General features: G+C 35.5%; 1 protein-coding gene across 1 annotated transcript in view; it reads right to left on the bottom strand.

Annotated features, from left to right (window-relative positions):
* Positions 1–503: 503 nt before the first annotated feature.
* The window catches only part of LOC111697999 (protein bark beetle), a gene marked incomplete in the record, with an annotated part of 21,602 nt that continues 2,284 nt past the window's right edge, over positions 504–19,821 (bottom strand). The window contains 8 exon segments of the mRNA XM_023468203.1: positions 504–8,655; positions 9,109–9,234; positions 10,977–11,271; positions 12,916–13,055; positions 13,142–13,364; positions 15,632–15,697; positions 16,725–16,821; positions 18,735–18,894. Coding sequence (XP_023323971.1) covers positions 861–8,655; positions 9,109–9,234; positions 10,977–11,271; positions 12,916–13,055; positions 13,142–13,364; positions 15,632–15,697; positions 16,725–16,821; positions 18,735–18,894 — 8,902 coding nt within the window.

Raw genomic sequence — 19,821 nt, 5'->3', positions numbered from 1 at the left:
TAGGACTATAGAACTATAGGTCTTTAGGACTATAGGACTTTAGGACTTTTGGACTTTTGGACTATAGGACTTTAGGACTTTATGACTTTGGGACTATAGAAATTTAGAACTATGGGACTATAGGACTAACAGCTTCTCTTTCATTACTTGTAAACTTTTAAATTAAAAAAAAAAGCTTGTTAAAAATGAAAACTGTGATATAAAAGTCGACCTCATTGTATTGATATAAACGCCGACGACTGTAGCACACAGTATGTCTGAGCTGAATTGATATGTCAATTAAATCCATCTAAGATAGTTTAATGAACATTATGTAATTTAATACTAAAAACATTTAGCACAAAAAAGGATTAAAACAAATACTATTAATTTACGTTTGGAAAGATTACAGTAAAACCTCAATGAAAATGAAAACATAAATCAAATTCCTCTTACTAAAACAATTATCTTTTATGTNCCCGTCTCTTTATTTTATTAAATGAATATGTTATTGGAAAGTCCAATAAGAAGGAAATCGATTTATTATATTGCAGACATTTAGCTCTTAATATCAGTTCTTTTTTGTTGTTAAACAACAATAATGACATTTATATAATATTCATACAAAAAAAACATTAAACTTTTTATACACTATTATTTATTTATACATATTCACAATATTCGCTGTTGTGAAAAAAAAGTTTTAAAAAAGGCAGTTTTCTTTAAGTTTAGGCACATAGACATCAGTTGCCATATCAATATTGTTAATTTCAACAATAAATAACTATAAAAATATATAATTTGAACTTTATTCATTTTGAGGAATTGTTTTGAGATTAATCACTTGGTAAAGTTCGATCTTATCCCTGATATTTTGAAACCTACATATCTGTCTCTAGTAGGCTTGAGTTAACACTAATATTGGCGTTGAGTAGTTGCATACTCCTAGAGAGTTTATGAGACTGGTTCACTAGACTTTCTTCATCCCCATCCTCATCCAGGTTGGTTTCAAGGATCTGCATGCTCTTGGAGCGGGTCTGTCGAGGGGGTGGATCATCGAAACCTGTCTCCAGTGCTGGTGGATCGGACGGTCTGAAGGATCGGGAAGGATTTTTTCTGAAATGATCTGACACTGGTCTTTGACTAGGAGGGGCGGGGGGAGGGTGGAAGGGACGAGGAGGGTTTTCTCGAGATAAGGTTTCTCTTAATGAAGGACTGGGTTCCTCCTGATGGGCAAAAGGTCGGGCATACCCGGGCATTGAAGGGATGTTGCCTATATGCTGTTGAGGTTGTTGAAGCTCCTGCGGAGGTTGATGTTGTTGTTGCTGTTGTTGTTGCATCTGTAAAGTATTAAAGTTTGAATGTCCATAAACTGCAGTATTTGCAGGACGGAAAGTTGACTGATTACTCCGATCCCGTGAATACTCTCGATCCATAGTTTGATAATCCTGATCCATATTCTGATATTCCTGATCCGTGGATTGAGAAGTTTGAGTATCACTAGTGTTCGCTGAATCCTCAGCTTCAGGTTTCAATTCTAACTGGAGATCTCGTTTAAGCTCTAGGACGGAGTCTGCATCTCTCATGCTCAAGGTATGCTGGGAGGCATGCCACAGTGATTTCTGTGAATCCTCTGTGTTTAACTGTGATTGTCTAGTGTCAGGACGGATTTGCCTGTTTTCAAAAGAATCATAGTTTACAGATGCTCTATGGATGGTTGCATTGATACTGCTACCTCCTGGAGCATAATGAACCTCTTGTCCATGAAGATCTATAAAGTTAGTGCTCCCTGGAGAAAGATGGCTCCCAAATGGAACAGGATTTGCCATTTTTTGCTCGTAAATATCATAGGAAAGAGCATCCTCCAGGGTTGAATTTAATGCACTGGAACGTTTCTCAATTGAGTCAAAACTAGTATTTGGACCGTACGGGTTGGTTCCAACAATACTAGGTTGTCTTGAATTATTTATCATCTTTCTCCGGTAGTTAATATCACTGAAACCTGCACTCTGCATAGACGCCAGAGATCTACTGCCCAGGGAACTCTTGGAGAGACGGATAGAGTTCCGTCTCTCAAACCGTTCCTTGTTCCTGGTTCTGTTCTTGGAACACCAGAGCACTGCTATAAGAACGATGAGGAGAAAGCAACCAATGACAGAGCAGATTGATGCAATGGTTACATAATCCTCCAGATGATGAATACTGAACCCAGGACTGACATGAGGATCAAGTTCACAGAGGGTCGGGAGCAGGAAATCACAGGACACTGAGTCAACCTGTCCATCAACAAAAGCTGTGCATTCATTTGCAGGAGAGTCGAGATGCTGAACCCAAACCATGTCATAGTATCTCCAATCCTCTTGTTGTGTCTCCAGGTACCTATGGATTTGGTAGTACCTGTCCATCAAGTATGGCATCGATGCATTGTCCTTGGCGCAGAAGGATTTAGCATTGTTGAAGCTCATTGGAGCACCATGATACATGAAACATGTGCCTCCAACGAGGGTCCAGCCAGGATGACATTTTCCACTGAGCAAGGTTCTATTATTCATGTGAAACGGTGTAAAATCTACTTCTAGTAATCCGTCCTCGTCATGCAGATCCTTTATCCGTCCTGCAACTGCGTAGGTCTCATTGTACGCCCAATAGTTGTACTTGGCATTGATTGGGGTCTTCCACACGTCGTACTCCGACCTGTTCATGGTAACCAGCTCATAGTCGTTGTCAAGGTTATAGAATACGTTGTCCACGTACTCCTGTCCTGCCGATCCAGCTAGGATTGTTGCTCTACTCCCCCATTCACATCTCTTCAGTGTGGTTTGATCACAATGCTTACCATACGCATAGTTATTATGGAAACCGTTATGGGTGAATGATTGATAGATTGGTAATCTGACATTGTTGTAACCAGTGATCTCCAGGATAACCCGACCGTAGTTGTTAAAGAAGGTATTGAAGGAAGTGTTACAGACGACCTGGTTCATGATCACAACTGGTTTAAACGTGACATTGTTCCTTGTCATATAGTTCCTGTTCATGTTTATATGTTGGTAAGGACTGGCCTGGATCCCCTCCAGGTGCAATGTAACCTCCTTCCTGTTCTCAGAGAAAACATTGTTAAGCAGAACTCCCTTGAGAGAGGTTGCAGTTCCACTACTCCCAGCTCGGATAAACAATCCTCCAATATTTCCTGCAACATAATTATTCAAGAAGAAAACATCCTGAGTGTTCTGAATATCTAGATGAATTGCGGATTGACAGGTTGAGAAGTTTCCATAAAGATCAACACAGTTATCCATGATCTGGTTTCTAGCAAGAGTAAGTACTGGATTGATCTCTCCGGCTGATGTGTACCGAACCGCTCCTCTCTCATTATTCTTTATCACTGAGAATGAAATATTGTGCTTCACGTATCTATCATTTCCAACAAAAGAAATTGGCAGCGTTACAACTTCAGCTACAAATCCTAGAGAGTTTCTAGCGCCAGTAGCATGAAACTTTATACTCAGGGCATTGTCCTTAGATGAAGACCAAAGTTTGTTTTCTAGATTTTTTCCATCAACCTTTATTGTTGTCATAGGTTTGATAGTATGATTGTAAATATCTCCGTCATAAAGGGTGAGATGATCAGGGATCCATGGTTCTCCGGAGCTGTTGACAAAATTGTATTGGAGTAATCTGAACCCAATTGGTTTCACATCGTACACACTTGCAAATATCTTAACACAGTCCACAGGATTGTTATCATACTTGTAGTAGAGTAGAACACGCTCTTCAATCACTATCTCTTTGTGCGGATCACAGATATCGATCATTCCAAAGTTGTGATAAGGAATTGTAACTTCCTTGACTGGAATGAAAGCGGAATTTTCAGCATCGCGAATTTCTCCAGTAAGAATAGCAGCAGAAACTCCAGCACCCATGTTGTTTTCAATCTTGTTATAAAGCAGATTCACAGTTTTGGGCGGAGATATCATATTGATTGCATCATAAGCACACCTGGAGATGTTAACGCTGGAGATGAGAGGAGACTTCATGATGCTCTGAACAGCTGGAGATTTCTCTGTATGCAGGATTCCAGCTCCAATTATTTGAACATATTGTAGGACGGACTCGGATTTCTTTACTTGAGAGTGAGTTACGGCATCATGTATATGTTCATGAAACAAGTCCTGCTCAAAGTTCTTAACTGAGAATCTAACCCCGCCCCAGTACTCCATAGAGTTATCCAGGTTTCTCTCTCCACAGTGGATGAATGCAAACTCTTTTCCTTTCCAGTTACATCCATAGTCATGGCCGTAGATTTGACCATTCATACGAATAGGACAGTGGGACAGTCTCCTCTCCCTACCGGAGCACTGGAAGGGTTCTGGCCAGTAAATGATCCTGGAGAGAGATTCTTCATGGTATTCGATCCTTTGATCGAAGTTGAGGAAGACGTTGAGATCACTAAATCCAAGCTGACGACAGATAACCTCGGCATTCCTCTCCGTGAACCTAGGGTCACACATTGGGATCCATTGCATGGTTGTTCTATTGTATATCTCAAGGAAACCTTGATTAGTGCCTTCCGGACATATTGTTCCATTCTGATCCGCCTGACATAGTCTTACATCAAAATCAGGACCATTCCTATAGAACGCCTGGCGCTTTCTCCGTCCTACTCTGTAATCATTGACTCTGCTAAGCTGAACAGGTCTCATCAAAATGTTATCATCAATATTACCCTGAGCCATCAAAGTTCCAAGTACAAGGATTCCAACACTTGGATAGAACTGGAGCTCAACCCCTGGATCTATAGTTAGGGTCACACCAGGCATAATTGTCAAATCTCTCCTGATAATATAAGGTCGTCTTCTGTTAATCAATCTTACAGATTCATGTAAACTCCCGCCCAGGTTGTCAAAATCTACATCAGGTGTTCTAACATAGCTGGTGGAGAGTTGACTGTCAAAGCTGTTTTCCAGAAGGTATGGAAGAAAGTGTGCAGTCGAATAGGAATTCCAATCATCAAAATCAAACAATTTCTCCCGGATTAGATCTATATTTGAGGTTCCCCAGTAGTTGGATTCGGCATTGAGGATGTTTCCAACTCTGGAAGTTTTAACCCCAGCTAAAAGTTCGTAATCTAGTCCTTCGTTTCCAAACAGGTTGTTTGTTATATTAAACTTCTGAACTCCTTTAACCGCTAGGGTATAGCTGGCAGGATGATATGAATCTAGACCTAACTTCAGATGAGAATGTCTGTTTTGTTGAATCACGTTCTGAGTAAAGTAAGCTGCAACATATCCCATTATCTCAGATTGTGAATCCAAATCTAATTCAACCATATAGATTCCATCATTTCTGTAAATACTATTTGCAAATATTGTTGATTCTTTCTCCATCCCAGAGATACTTATCAACCCCTCCTCACAATAATTCTCTGCTAAGGTATTATTAACAATATAAACTCGAGCAAAATGTCCTCGAATATTCAATCCAAAATCCTTGTTTTTGGCAAAGGAGTTTGAATCAATATGAACAGTATGTGTGAAGTTCTCATTGTAATGCCAGACATAGGGGAGAGAGACATCAAAGCCTCCTCCCTTGTTTTGTTCAAAAATATTCTCTCTCAGCACCCAGTGATAGATGTTATTAGAGTCTCTAAGATCTTTTGAATACTGGAAAATTCCTCCCTGATTATCTGAGAATCTAGTTCTGTTGATCATATAGGTTATTTCAGAGATATTGAACTGATTCAACTCCCTAAACGGAGTAAATATGAAAAATGCTTCTTTATTGGAAGATATCTCACTGTCAAAGATTTCTATAGACTCATTAGCTTTCCTCAAATAGACCTGAGAATCATGTCCAAGATATCTGTTGTAATGAACCGCCATCAACCCTTTGCCATTGAATGCAATTCTTGAATTTGAAATTGTAAGACGTGGGATTGGACCATCATAAATCCTATTTCTATCCAGGGGGTTTATAAACCAGGCGCTGGGATTACAATTCCCTGGCAGGTTTGCACAGTTGATCGGAGTAAGGAGAAGCATCATGTTTCCAAGAGGTTCATCTCCAGGATCCACCTCTATAGTGATAGCATAGGAAGAACTAACTGCTGGAAATGTTGCAATATCTCTTGAAACCTCCCAGACCTTGATATTTTGGGAGCTAGACACTTCATTGTAATCATAGATGGTAAACTTTTCACTTGTGTAGTTATGGAACGGATTAATTAGTTGCATTCCGATTACAAACTCATCTCTCTCAACTCTGATAAAGTAAACTTTCTTCTCTGAGGTTACATTCGGAGATGTAATGATCAGTTTTGATTCCTTCTCTCGCAGAACAATTGGATTAGATTTCTCAGTTCCCCTGGTAAACTCTGGAAACCGTATGATGGTATCAGATTTGGACTCATCAATAAGAGACATCCACTCTGCCAGCTCTCTCTGTTCTAGCTTGCTCAGCTTGGGATCATGATAGATTCCAGCTTGGGCATTGTCTCGTATCTCAGTATCTGTAATTCTCATTCCCAGTTGGCGGAAACTTATCCCGTGCCGCTTGTTTCCAGAGAAAAGAGAGTTTTTAATGAAATTGACATGGTCTGGATAGTATATGTCGGAGTAAATTATTCCCAAACCGTCCTGATAATTGTCCCGAACCTCCAGGTTTTCAAAGACATGGTGAGAGAAATCTGCCTGAATCCCAGGCATGAAGGAGTGGGTTCGGTAATCAAACAATCCTGCTCTCTCCACCTTCACGTCATACAGTTTGGATCTTTTGGAGGTCATTCCCAACCTCATCCCAGCCCAGGATATGTCGTAACATCTTAAACCAACATCTTGTTCATGAGAACAAGAATTTATAAAATCCTCCATCTTTTCTGCAGCTTTGCACTTTCTTATATCCATATCTAGCTTCTTGCATCGTACATTGGACATAAAAATTGGTTCAGTATTCCCTGCTCTAGGTACCTCATTCCTCTGTAGTTTCCAGTCCTCAGGGTTCAAAACAAATCCCATCTGCTGGCAGACTAGAGCTGCTGATTCAAGAGTCCAGCCGAAATCACAAACTGAACCCCATTCTTCACCAAACTTAACCTGAAGTCTTCCTTCTCTCAGGGTCTGACCTCCGACCAATCTTACAATCTCGTTCGTCACGTTTTCTCGCACTGTCTCCAGGAGGGTTAGGACAGGTTGACCCCCTTGGAGATCACCTTCAGCAATAAGTTCTCCTGAAACCATCATTCCCACAGAGTGTTCAAACTTCAACGTTACTCCAGGTGTAATTTTAAGCCGGCCACTTGGACGGACGTTAATATCTCGTCTCACAAAATAAACTCCGTTATCTCTAAGCTCTTCTACTCCTGATACATCTCCCCCAATCTCCCTGGTTTTAGGATTGATAAAAATATGCTCAAACAAGGGTCTCTCCAGGAGTAGTTCTGTATTGATATTGTTTGAAAGGAGATATGGGATATAACTGATCTTGGCGAGATTATATCTATCATCTCTATCAAAGATTCTGCCCCAAACCCTCTCTTCATCCTTATCTCCCAGCCAGTTGAGTTTACAGTTTAGCTCCGTGTTAGGTTCAATAAGATGGGATCCTATCTCATACCTAGATCCAGGATTTTCAAGAATATTTCTCTCGAAGATGATATTATCAGAAGAGAGAACCACAGGTGCTGCAACCTGACTTCTAGGATTTAGTCCGAGCCAGGGTTCGTTTATCTTGTTATTCATTATCCAATTAAACCTTGCTCTCAGCTTCTGTCCCTTCCTGTAATCATAGTGAGACAATCCCAGGTTTAGGACGTAAGATCCTTCGTTGTTATAAAATCTATTCTCTTCTATCAGTAAATCTACATCTTGGATTTCAAGAATAAAATCATCCTCGTTCTGGGTGTAAACACATCCGTCCTTGTTACCAATGAAATCATTGTGTTCTATTTTACCCCTGGCTCGAGCAATGGGACTAAGTTTAACCGCCACACCCTCATTGTACTCGAAATGATTGTGTCCAATTTGTAGTGCCATGTTTCCTTCTGGAACATTCTCTAAAGCTGAATCCCTCCAGCAAGAAAGGATCTCAAGTCCAATATATCTTCCAAAGACAAAATAGTTTCCTGATGCGTTCACCACGGCGGGGCCGCAGAAATTTCCGACCAAAACTCCAATATCATGGTTTAGTGAGATGTTTGAGTAAGCCACCACGAATTCTTGTCGAACAGGTGTATTAACAGTGGTCTCATTCAACCATAACGATATCCCAGCTCCTATATTGTCGGAAACCTGAGACCATGACACGTTCTGACACCCGCCGCCATAAGTAATGTTCACACCGTCAACATAGTTCTCTGATATCCTACTGTGTGTCACGTTAACATATCCTGCTCCTTCGTCAATATGAAGACCAGCAATATGATTGTTCCTCTTAATATGAGAATTATGAATATGAACATTGCTCCGCATTCGTTTCACCCACACCCCTCGACCGTTGTTATCAGACACAACGGACTCGGTTAGATTCAGATCAGCGGATTTAGCAAGCCCCGCCGTTATCTCCAGGAAGATCTCAGTTTTGACCCGCCGTTTGGCGGTAAAGGTGACATACATGTTGTCTGAGGTGGTTACTACACTCTCTGGTCTTGTATAGTTCTTCACTTCTATTGACTTTATCAACCTAAAAAAGAATTTTTTAAAATTATTTTTAAAGAGTAAAACAATCATTGCGTCCTTATACTTGGGTAAGATATAAAAAACAAGTCCTATTAATGTTGGTGATTTCATATTAAATGTGGAAAAGAGCAACCTTTAGTGACTATATTTCTATCTTATCTTGGAATACAGTCGTCGTCGTATATATTAATACAATGAAGACAACTTTAGATTTCAATTTTTATTTTTACCAAGCTTTAAAACAACATGGATACACATAAAAATCGAAGCAAAGAGAAATTATAACTTAAATAGAAAGTCGTCTTCATTGTATTGATGTAAACACCAAACACTGTAGTATAACCACAAAAGGTTGCAGTATTTTAGGGGGGGGGGGCCAGAAGAACTACAATAGAACGACATATTTTATTTAATCCCAGAGTTGTTGAACATTTCTGAGGTTTGACCTCCTACTGACCTTGAGGACGTATCTGCTCCGTCCCTGACCTCTAGTGTGACCCCATCGTCCACATTTGCCATCAGATGAATAAAATGAAGAGTTAGAAGATATCCTTTCTTCGTGTAGAATCTTTTACCACAAGACCTAAATAAAAAATTGATTTATTTTTGTTGGAAGAAATACGAAGTTCTTTCCTCAAAATTGTATAGTTCCTATATATTTGCAACCTGATATCGTAGACCTTTGATGTTTTTTTAATTTGGTGTTGATGAAGGACCAACCCTCATAGAGTTAATAAATAGATGTTAAATCCACATTTTATTGAAAATATATTTCGGTCGGCAGGTGGACCCTTGTCAGTTCTTGAGTTGTTTCTGTCATGAAGATTCAAATTGATTTTTAATCTATAAATTTTGCTGGATCTATATCTTTGTTAAGGTTTACATCATCAGACTGCAAAGATATACGAATTAGAAATTTTTTTTTTATGCGAGTTATCTGTTTCTTTCATTTGAACCGCGGCAATTATCTCTGTTTACTTAAAGCATTAAATAGTTGTCAAATCAAATTCTTTGTGAAGGAATGATTTGGCGGGAAATTGAAAAAGTTTAAAATCGGTGATTACAGAATTCATAGACTAACGATTGTCCCAGAAGTATTTTTTATATTTGTCTAAAAGATGAAAGACCACCGAGACATATTTTTTCCTTAAATGTTCAAATCCCCGTGTCTTTGCATTTTTAAAACTTAATGGTGTAAACCTTTAAATATTTCAAACTTTAACTATTAGATCTATAACATATTCGATGGTTTGAAAAAAACAGGTTTACAAAATCAGGTTGTAAAGATATACGTATTAGATAATCAGAGTATGAGGAGAATAATCAGTTAGTTCTATTTTGTAGAAGCATGAACTTGTGAAATATCTCTAAATCCAACATAAATTGTTTGATTTGTCTGTGCAATACGTTTTCTATATCAAAGTACAGGAAATCCCAATAAATCAAGAAAAGACTGTTAGAAAATTGAGAGATTTCAACAATAAAATCCAAATCAGTTGTTAAATTTCTAGTACTGGTTCAAAGGAATTAAATCTTTGGCACAAACACATTTCCTCTGGAGAGAAATTCATGAAATATATAGAAAACTATCGCAAAATTTATTAACGATTAATATTAATGCAAGAAAAACCTTACAGAGATCCCCAAAATAGTTTGAAAAAAAATAATTACGAATATTTTGGTTAATATTTTGTTTCGACACGTGCTAATAAATTAAAATAGTTTTAAAAAACTTTCTGAAACAATGTTTTATATCTAATTTTGATATTTTTTATTGTTATTTATCAGTTTAGGAAACATCTATAAAATATTCAGCTATAGAATAATTTGAAGCATGTTCTGAATACAAATAAGCAATCATAGCATAAAAATAATTGAACAAATTAATCATTTATAAAATATCTTTTTTGGCTTTTTACTTTAGTTTTTAGAAGATTTTGATAACTTTCCTTGACAGCCTTTTATTAAACATTTTTTTCAATCATTCAATGTCGGAAACCTATCAGTTCTTTTTCCATAAAAAAAATGGCTTCAAATTGGGTGTCCAAATTAAAATGTAAAAAAAATCGTCATATTTTTTCAATCAAGTCAAACATTGAAAACAGATTTTAAGGGCTTTTCAAACTGTGGTCTACCGTCTTTGTATACATATCTTTAAATTAAAAACAAGGCAGACCACATTTTCGAAAAAGTGTTCACTCCACAATTGTTGTGTTTTAAGTTTATTGATTTTAAAAATATTCAGTCGTCTTCCTAGCTTTTCCAAAAACTTATTATTTTTATTATGTATTATGTTTGACATTCAAAATTGTACATAAAACTTACCTTTCTACCATGCTATCCTTGTACTGTTCTGCAACCATAAGTAAAGGATAGGTCTGACTGTACGTTGTACTGTATGTACAGAAATCATGTATATCCAGGCCTTCAATGACCCTGCTCTCTGGCCGCTGATCATGAACGTGTAATTTGACTCCGTCGGCCATGTTGGAAGTGACAGCTGAATCCTTGATCACGAGGGAACCACGTGATGAGTTCATGTACACTCCGTATCCACGGTTCATCGTTATATTGGCATATTCTATCAAGACTTCAGACATTGGCATCGTTATGTTTATTCCTGTAAACAAAATCATGATAAAGGGACTAAAAGCGTAATTTCAAGTAACCCTCCTAGCACAGAGGTGAGTTTCCGATTTACAACGGTACCCTTTAAACCTTTATAACTGATCAACGATGACAAAGAAATCGTGTGTTTATTTTCTAAATGGTTCAAACTCCATAAAAACTGAATTGTACACTAGTGTAAAGTGTGTATTCAACACAGCTGACTTTACATAAAAACTGAATTGTACACTAGTGTAAAGTGAGTATTCAACACTAATGACTTTACATAAAAACTGAATTGTACACTAGTGTAAAGTGTGTATTCAACACAGCTGACTTTACATAAAAACTGAATTGTACGCTAGTGTAAAGTGTGTATTTAACACAGCTGACTTTACATAAAAACTGAATTGTACACTAGTGTAAAGTGTGTATTTAACACAGCTGACTTTACATAAAAACTGAATTGTTCACTAGTGTAAAGTGTGTATTCAACACAGCTAACTTTACATAAAAACTGAATTGTACACTAGTGTAAAGTGTGTATTCAACACAGCTGACTTTACATAAAAATGCAGAATATTTTATGACCAACGCTGTTTCCATACCACTGAAAATATTCTTTTCCTAAATATTAAACAACTTGCAAAAAATATCAAGCGTTTTTGGTTTAAATGGTAATGTTGTAAATCGGACCCACTACTCTACAAACTATAACCATAACTTGGTTCATTGCAGCTATAATTTTATGATTAAATATAAACGTTTTACAATCTAAGTGTTAAAAATATTTAAATATTAATTTGAAAATAAACGCTTCCCTTTATTTGTAAAATATAGAATATTTGAGGATATTTAATACTTTTACCTCTACCCCATAATTTGTCCAGATGGTTTAATACCAATCAATAATTTGGTCATGAAGCTACTATAACCCCCCCCCCCTAAAATAACGGTTGGTATTGAGCATTAAAATCGTTAATTATGTTGAATAACCCTAATCAAATGTACCAACTGTGTCTATATCACGAATAACAATAAAAATGTTTAGAAAATAATAATCAAAATCTTTACGCGTTTTAAAGCATATAGATTACTTTGTATTTATGAAATACAAGGCTAGTTAAAGGGATTGTACGCGTAACTGTACCCTTGAAACCTTTATCTGATCAATAATGAGAAAAGAATGGTCGATTTCTTTGTTCAATGCTGTTTTCTTCCTTCAAATAACTGTTTTTTTTTCTGCAGTAGAAATGCGTAAATCACTTGTGCAGAGAAACCACAATTGAAAAAAATAATTTTTCGAAATTAAAAACATTTATATTTAATTCATATTTGATCAGATAAAGGTATTAAGGGTACCGTTGTGAATCAAAAATTCACTTGAAATTATATAATTCCTTTGTCTTTGCAACTCAATGTTGTAGACCTTAGATATTCAAAACTATGAATTCTGATAGATCAAATAATCTAAGCTCGAAATATCGAAGGTTTGCATTATCAGGTTGCTAAGTTATATAATGATTAAAAAATTTGATTTTGAGGCAAGTAATCAGCTCCTTTGTCAAGATAAATTAAGGAAATTTTAAATTATTTTTTATTAATTGAAAAAAATACTAAAAGTGATTTTATGATAAGATTAATAAAAATGTCTTACCGTTGTAAGCTGAGTTTTGGACTTTGATATAGGACATCAAGGGGGGCACGCCCAGGGTCTCAACGGCCGAGGTCGCGTTCAACAATCCTTTATATCGGCCTTGGCCGGCATTCAAGATCTCAATATGCTTCAAAACCGATCTAAAAAATCATAATATCAAAATTTCGTTTGTTTAAAGTGAATTCAAATTTTCCATGTTAATAACCAATAAAAATATAAAGCTTACTTCGAGAAAACTCCGTATGTGGTGTCCTCCGCGGTCAACCTCTTAGAGAAGGTTGGATATTCAAACCTCAACCCTCTCCAGTGTGCCGAGATAGCTCTGTTCTCCGGGTTATGGAACGGACTGCAACGGATCCCAAGGTTCGGATGATGATCACAAACTCCGCTCCCCATCTTTCTCCTCTCCCACATACAATCCTCAATCCGTCTCTCAAGCCCCAGACAACCTAAGAATTAGATATCAATGTTTTTCTTTCTTTAAACTGTTTTTTTCCATTTGCGGTTTCTCTGCGAAGTGACTTGACCATTTCTTGTTTATAAGAAGCGAAGGAGAAACCTACAGACATAAACAGAAAAACGACGGTATCTTCCACATTTTTTATCAGATCAAGGTTTCAAGGGTACCGTTGTAAATCGGACATTAAAATTAGATAAATACTCTGAGAACAAAATTAATCAAAAGCGAAAAGAAGTTGAACTAGGAACGGATAGATGAACTACGTCTCTATAACTTGATTAAATAACTCCAACCATTAAATAACTCCAACCATTAAATAACTCCAACCATTAAATAACTCCAACCATTAAATAACTCCAACCATGTTTTTATCCATTTTCTACTCGATTATTCTATCTAAAAATATTAACACTTTAGTATTATTAGGATCTTTGATTTTCTTATCCCTATATCTTTGCAACCCAGTGTCATAGACCTTTATATTTTAACCTATTAATTCTATTGCATCAAATAGATTAAGTTTAAAATATAAAAGTTTTATAATATCAGGTTGCAAAGATAAAGGTATTAGAAATTTTAGCTTGTGACAAAAATCAATTCCTTTACGAAATTTCCGAAATCCAACATTGCTCACCCTGCATTTTGTACAATCTACAATCTACATTATATCTGTTTTTAATATCGAGATATTGACAGGCTATTGAACCATACAACCTCAATATTTTACATTTTTCCCGGATTTACATAAAATTTTATTTTCAAGGTGCCTCGCGGCAATTTAAGCTCTGATGACCCGACCCTCCTATAAACAGCTTGTAACCGGCAATCAAATACAAAATTTACAACAACAAAAATTTGATTTGAACAAAGTACGCATTTGGCATCACAAGGAGGCTAAACTATTTTGACTATATATAATACTAAAACATGCGAACATTTTCTAAACCCCCCTAAGCCTTCTCAAAGGTACTGTCAATATAATTCAAAATGATCTCCCATTTAAAAACCTTAGTAAAAACAAAAAAAAGGTGAGCAAACGCATAAATAAAAGCGTTTGAAATTTTACTAACAAAAGCTTAAATCATTCCTATTTATATGGACCAATATTTGTTTAAGATTTTTAAAATTACTTTATAATCAACTTCCTTCCTGAGGAAGTAAAGACATACGGTTTGATTGAAATAATTAAGTTATATGCCTGTCGTGGCAAAATTTAAGGTTTTCAGCCTAGAAACCCATCTACCGAGACTTATATCAACCTTAAAGGAGAAATCTGAACTAACAAGAATTCAAAAAATTTCTTTTTAAAAAAATAAAAAATCAGAAAACCAAAACTTTGAAAAGTCAAAAGTTAAAGCTGTAGGACATTTCTATTTATTCATAGGAGGGAGGGGAGGGGGGCACACTTTATTAAACCCTCTAGCCCCCTCAGAATAGAACACAGTATTTATAACTGCATTCACATTAGAATCTTTTCGAGAAATGATAAATTTGACATTTTGAGAAATCAGACACTTTATTTCTAACTGAAAACCATTATACTTCGTGCCTTGGATCATTAATTATAGAAGTAAAGTTATATTTCTCATATTTTGGCAAGATGGCGTTTAAACTTTTCAAACCAATCGTTGGTCTGTGACAAATATAACATGACATATCTAATAACTTATCCATATCTTCACATAAATGATATTTTTATCACAATATTTGAATAATTGGTCAAATTTCTCTTTTGAAGCCAGTTTGTTTTTAATCTTGCCAAGATTACAATAGGAGTTTTAAATAATTCATTTAATATGTTTATCCTGTTCCTAACAAAACTGTAACCCAAATCCTGGTTCCATGGAACCTACTTTGACTAGTACCAAGATTTGTATATTACTAGCTGAAGTGCCCGGCGTTGCCCGTGGCATTAAAAATCGAATTAAAAAAAATTCAGATGAAATTTGTCCGTCCTACTCTAACTGTACCCGGAGCAAAGATGCCTTAAAGGTACCTGTATCCTGGTTAATCATACTCATATACCCCTAGTTGAACTCATATCCTGGTTTAATATGGTACTTACTAGCTCTCATTAGAACCCAGAGAATAGAAAATATATATTAAACAAGTATCTGGATCTTGACCCAGAGAATAGAAAATATATATTGAACAAGTATCTGGATCCTGGTTTAACCCTATTACAACCAGAGAATAGAAAATATATATTGTACAAGTATCTGGATCCTGGTTTAACCCTATTACAATTGAACATACCTGGATCTTGATAGAGCATGTTCCTTGTATTATTAAGATGATCGAACCAGTAATGCCACTCTCCACCTAAAAAAATCCATTATAATATCAGTTTTAACCATTAAAGGATTTGATTTTTCGCCCGAAACTTCAATTTTCTAATCCCTATATCTTGACAACCTGATATATCGTTAACCTTTGATTTTACAAACTATGAATTTTTTCTAAATCAAATTGTCGAAATTTTAAATATGAAAGGAGTATACTGGCATGTTGTTAAGATCAGAAAACTATTATTTTTAGTTTTGATCCAACTATTTACGTTTAAAAAGGACCGTTTGCAGAGTCAGCAAAGCCAAATTCACAGCGGTAATCTTAAAAGCTTTGTCTGACATCGGGCTGCAAAGATATAAGGATTCGAAAATTTGAATTTGTGGCAAAAACTCATTTCTTTCTAGTAAGGGAAAGGAGGATTGGTTGAAAGGTAAGGAAAGGAGGATTGGTTGAAAGGTAAGGAATGGTTGGATTAGATTCAGAATTAAGACTGAAAAACAAACAAGAGAGGAGAAAAGGGAAACCAGAGAAAACTCTGTCCCACCCCACTCCGCCCTTGATTCTTAATTGGAATTAAAGCTTCTGGATCCTTTCTCCTGGTCTAGATACAACACAGAGAGATCGCAGAGTTCAACCAGACCTAGAGAGCTAGATTCTCAGGCATAATCTAAATACTTCCTACCCTCCCCCCTCCACCCCAGGCATAGTTTCACTCAGTGTCATATGTGTCAAAATTAGTTTAAAACAAAAAATCAATTTCTAGAAATTCCCAGAAATATTCTCTTTGATTGAACTGAACTGTCATGTTAAATTAAGGTAAATATATAAGATTAAGATCTTATATATTTTCAAAAATAACTCTTTTTATCGAAGAGCTTTTGAGAAAAACTAAAAGGTTATAAAAAGTCTCATAAATTTTTTTAACAGGGTCGACTTTGAAGTGTCGCAATGCCTAGGACTTTGATTTACCGCTCTAACTCTGCTTTTCTGTAATTGACAAAATTCTAATAAATTTTTGTTTGGGAGCTTCAGACCTTCAAAGCACAGTGAGTTATATTACCTTGAAAACCTAACTGAGAACAGACCACCTTTAGGTCGACTGCTGTCCAGTTTCGGGAGTTTGTACAAACCGATCTCCATCTTCCTTTCTCGAGAATCTAAAAAAAATTTAATTGATAAGATATTATTTTAAAGGGACTGTTTGCGGGATTTCAACTGACCATCTGTGTATAGAGTGGAATTCCCTTATCACAACAGTACCTCTAAAACTCTATTTAAGTAACATTGAGAAATAAAGAAGTTGTGGAACTAACATCTACTTTATTTACTGTAAAGAGGTTTGGTTCCATCATCATCACCGTATTTTGAAGATATTGTCGTTTTTCTTGTTAAAATTTTTAAATTCGGGTCATTTTCTTCCTTGTCTCTGAAGTCTAGATCCGGAAGTTTCTTTAACAAAGGGTTTAAATCTAGGATTATTTTAAATTACGTTGATTTAAAATTTTGTTTTTAAGTCTCAGAATGTTTATCTTATTTTTTCTGTTTAAATGGACTGTAAGTGTAATTTCAAGTGACCCTCCATACAAAGATGACAATGCCCGATTTACAACGATACCCTTGAAAGCTTTTTCTGATCAAGTTTGAATTAGATATCAATGTTTTCGTTTCTTTAAACTGTTTATTTTCATTTGCGGTTTCTCTGCAAAAGTGACTTGCGCGCATTTCTTGCTCACAAGAAGAGGAGAAGAAACTCACAGAACGAGTCACATTTTTGATCGCCATCTTTACAGAGAGGGTAACTTGACATTATGCTATACAGTCTTCTTAAGGATCAAATCGAGGAAGGGGTTAAGGTAAATTTTAATGAATAAGTTATAGAAAGGGGGGGGGGCAAACTTAGATAAGGGTGTATGTTTCTAGTTTCAGATCATATCTCTGGGATATCCTGTCTGTAGGTAAATACACTTTACAGTCATACCATGATTCATTCAAATAAAAGATAAAACATTTATTACTTTACAAACAAATATAGCGATCTTTCAAACATTGTATGAACATTTTTCCAAATTATTTATTATAATGTCAAATAAAAAGTAAATCTTTTCACTGACCAGTATTTTTTTTGTTGGATTTTTAACTTTTTTGACAACTTAAAATGATTTAAACTAAACCGTAGAACGTAGTTATCATTATTATATTTATAAAAAAGGTTTAAAATTAATCCCTCGAAACTAACATATTCATACAATTTTTGTGACTCACTTTAATAGTAAAATGTGGTTGCAATAAAAAAGAAAAATCAGTGAGTCTACTCTGCGTGAAAAGGTTGGAGGGGCCTGAAACCAAAATTAACAATCCAATGAATCATGGAGAAACTGCTCAATGAGTGGAACTGCTGGAAACCTTTGTAAACCCTGAACAGTGAACACTATAAAAGCTACCGGTATCACATATATTACTTAGGATTTTAGCTATCTCTATCATTCTGTTTTAATTCTTGTATTTTGATAGGTATTTCTAAAACTTTTCTTAAATTCTATCTTGTCTTTTTTTTTCGTTAATTAAAGATGAATATCTAATCTAAAATTTTCAGTTTTTTTCATGAAAATTTTTATTTTTAATTCAGTTTTCTCTTTTAAATAATGACTTGCAGATTTATGCTACAGCTAGATAATAAAGGAAACTGTTAGAATTCAACACATTTTAACCTGTAGATGTTTTAAACTAAAAATCTTATCTTTTACAAATTAAACATTAAAACTCATTTTCGTTAAAAAAATATTAACACAAACTTTTAGGGGGCGATTACGAGAGCCCCCTCCTTTGATAGGCGAAAACAGTAGTTCTTGATGAAGGTGGGGGGGGGGATTCACTTTTCACTCCCCGTAATAGATAAAAATGGTAATTAATTAATTAATTACTTTATGTAAACGCAAATCTTAGATCTTAAAAATGATGTCTACTATGGTTGCACTGCAGCAACCAACGGTAACTGAGCCCCCCCCCCCCTGGAAAGATACAAAAGAGTTTGAACAAAATGTTGTAAACACCCCTGTAAGTTTATGTCTACCTGTATAATCCCTTCGTCTATACTCGGACCGTCCACCAGCCGAACCGTTCTATTTTCTTGTTTCCCCGGCTCATCAATAGATGTCAGGACGATCTTCTGATCAGCTGTTCCTTCAGCGGTCAGCTCACCCCGTACAGTGATACCTACGCCAGCTGCAAACCTGACAAGAATTTGATTTTAGAATATATTAAATTTATCTATTTATTGATTGATGTGATCGATTCAAAACGGTTCCCACTGCCCTTTAACCCTTTATGTGATCAAGAACTAAAATGTTACTAATGTCCACTCATTGAAAATTAAGCATTTTCAACTGTGATTTGCGGATTTTTACTACAGAAACGATTTTCAAGCTAAAAAAATGACGATATCTTCCAGCCACATTATTGATCAGATAAAGGTTTAGAGGGTACTATTGTCAATAAGACATCACTCTCTTTTATCAGAGGATTAATTGAAAAGAGTGCATGCTCATAAGCCATAAGCAGTCTCCAATAAATATACCTAATGTGCTTAGCAATGATTCTTAAGGATCTTCAATTTTTCTCTCAGTTATTACCTAACCATCAGTGCAGTGCTGTGTTAATTCAAATATTTTTAAAGTTGTGTAATTTGAAAACTCGTGATAATGTTATTGTTCAGTGTTAAAGGAATTGAGTTTTTGCCACAAGCTCAGATTTTCCAATCCATATTTCCTTTCAATCCAAAGTCGTTGACCTTTGATATTTCAAATTATGAATTCTGTAATTATCTGTAAATATTAATTATTTGATTGTCAACTAAACATTTAACATGGAATATACAAATTAGAAAATTTTAATCAATTATATTCCTATGTATACATATATCTAATAATTTGTATATTGCAGTTGAGTGCTGTATTTTTTTTTAAAAGGGAAAATTATTGCAAAGAAATATTTGTAATAATTTTTTAGAAAATACGCAATATGTGATGAAAAAATCTTGGAATTGTAGTTGTTCAAAGAATTGTAGCTACTGAGGATCGTCATGATAGACGTGAAACATTATGTTTAGTATAATTCTTTTTTTAATAAAAATGTGAAGTTAAAAACTGAAATATATATAT

This window comes from Eurytemora carolleeae, unplaced genomic scaffold (genome assembly GCF_000591075.1).
Source record: "Eurytemora carolleeae unplaced genomic scaffold, Eaff_2.0 scaffold153, whole genome shotgun sequence".
Classification (NCBI taxonomy): Eukaryota; Metazoa; Arthropoda; class Copepoda; order Calanoida; family Temoridae; genus Eurytemora; species Eurytemora carolleeae.
Note: the sequence above shows the minus strand (reverse complement) of the source record. Positions and strands in the feature narration are given on the sequence as shown.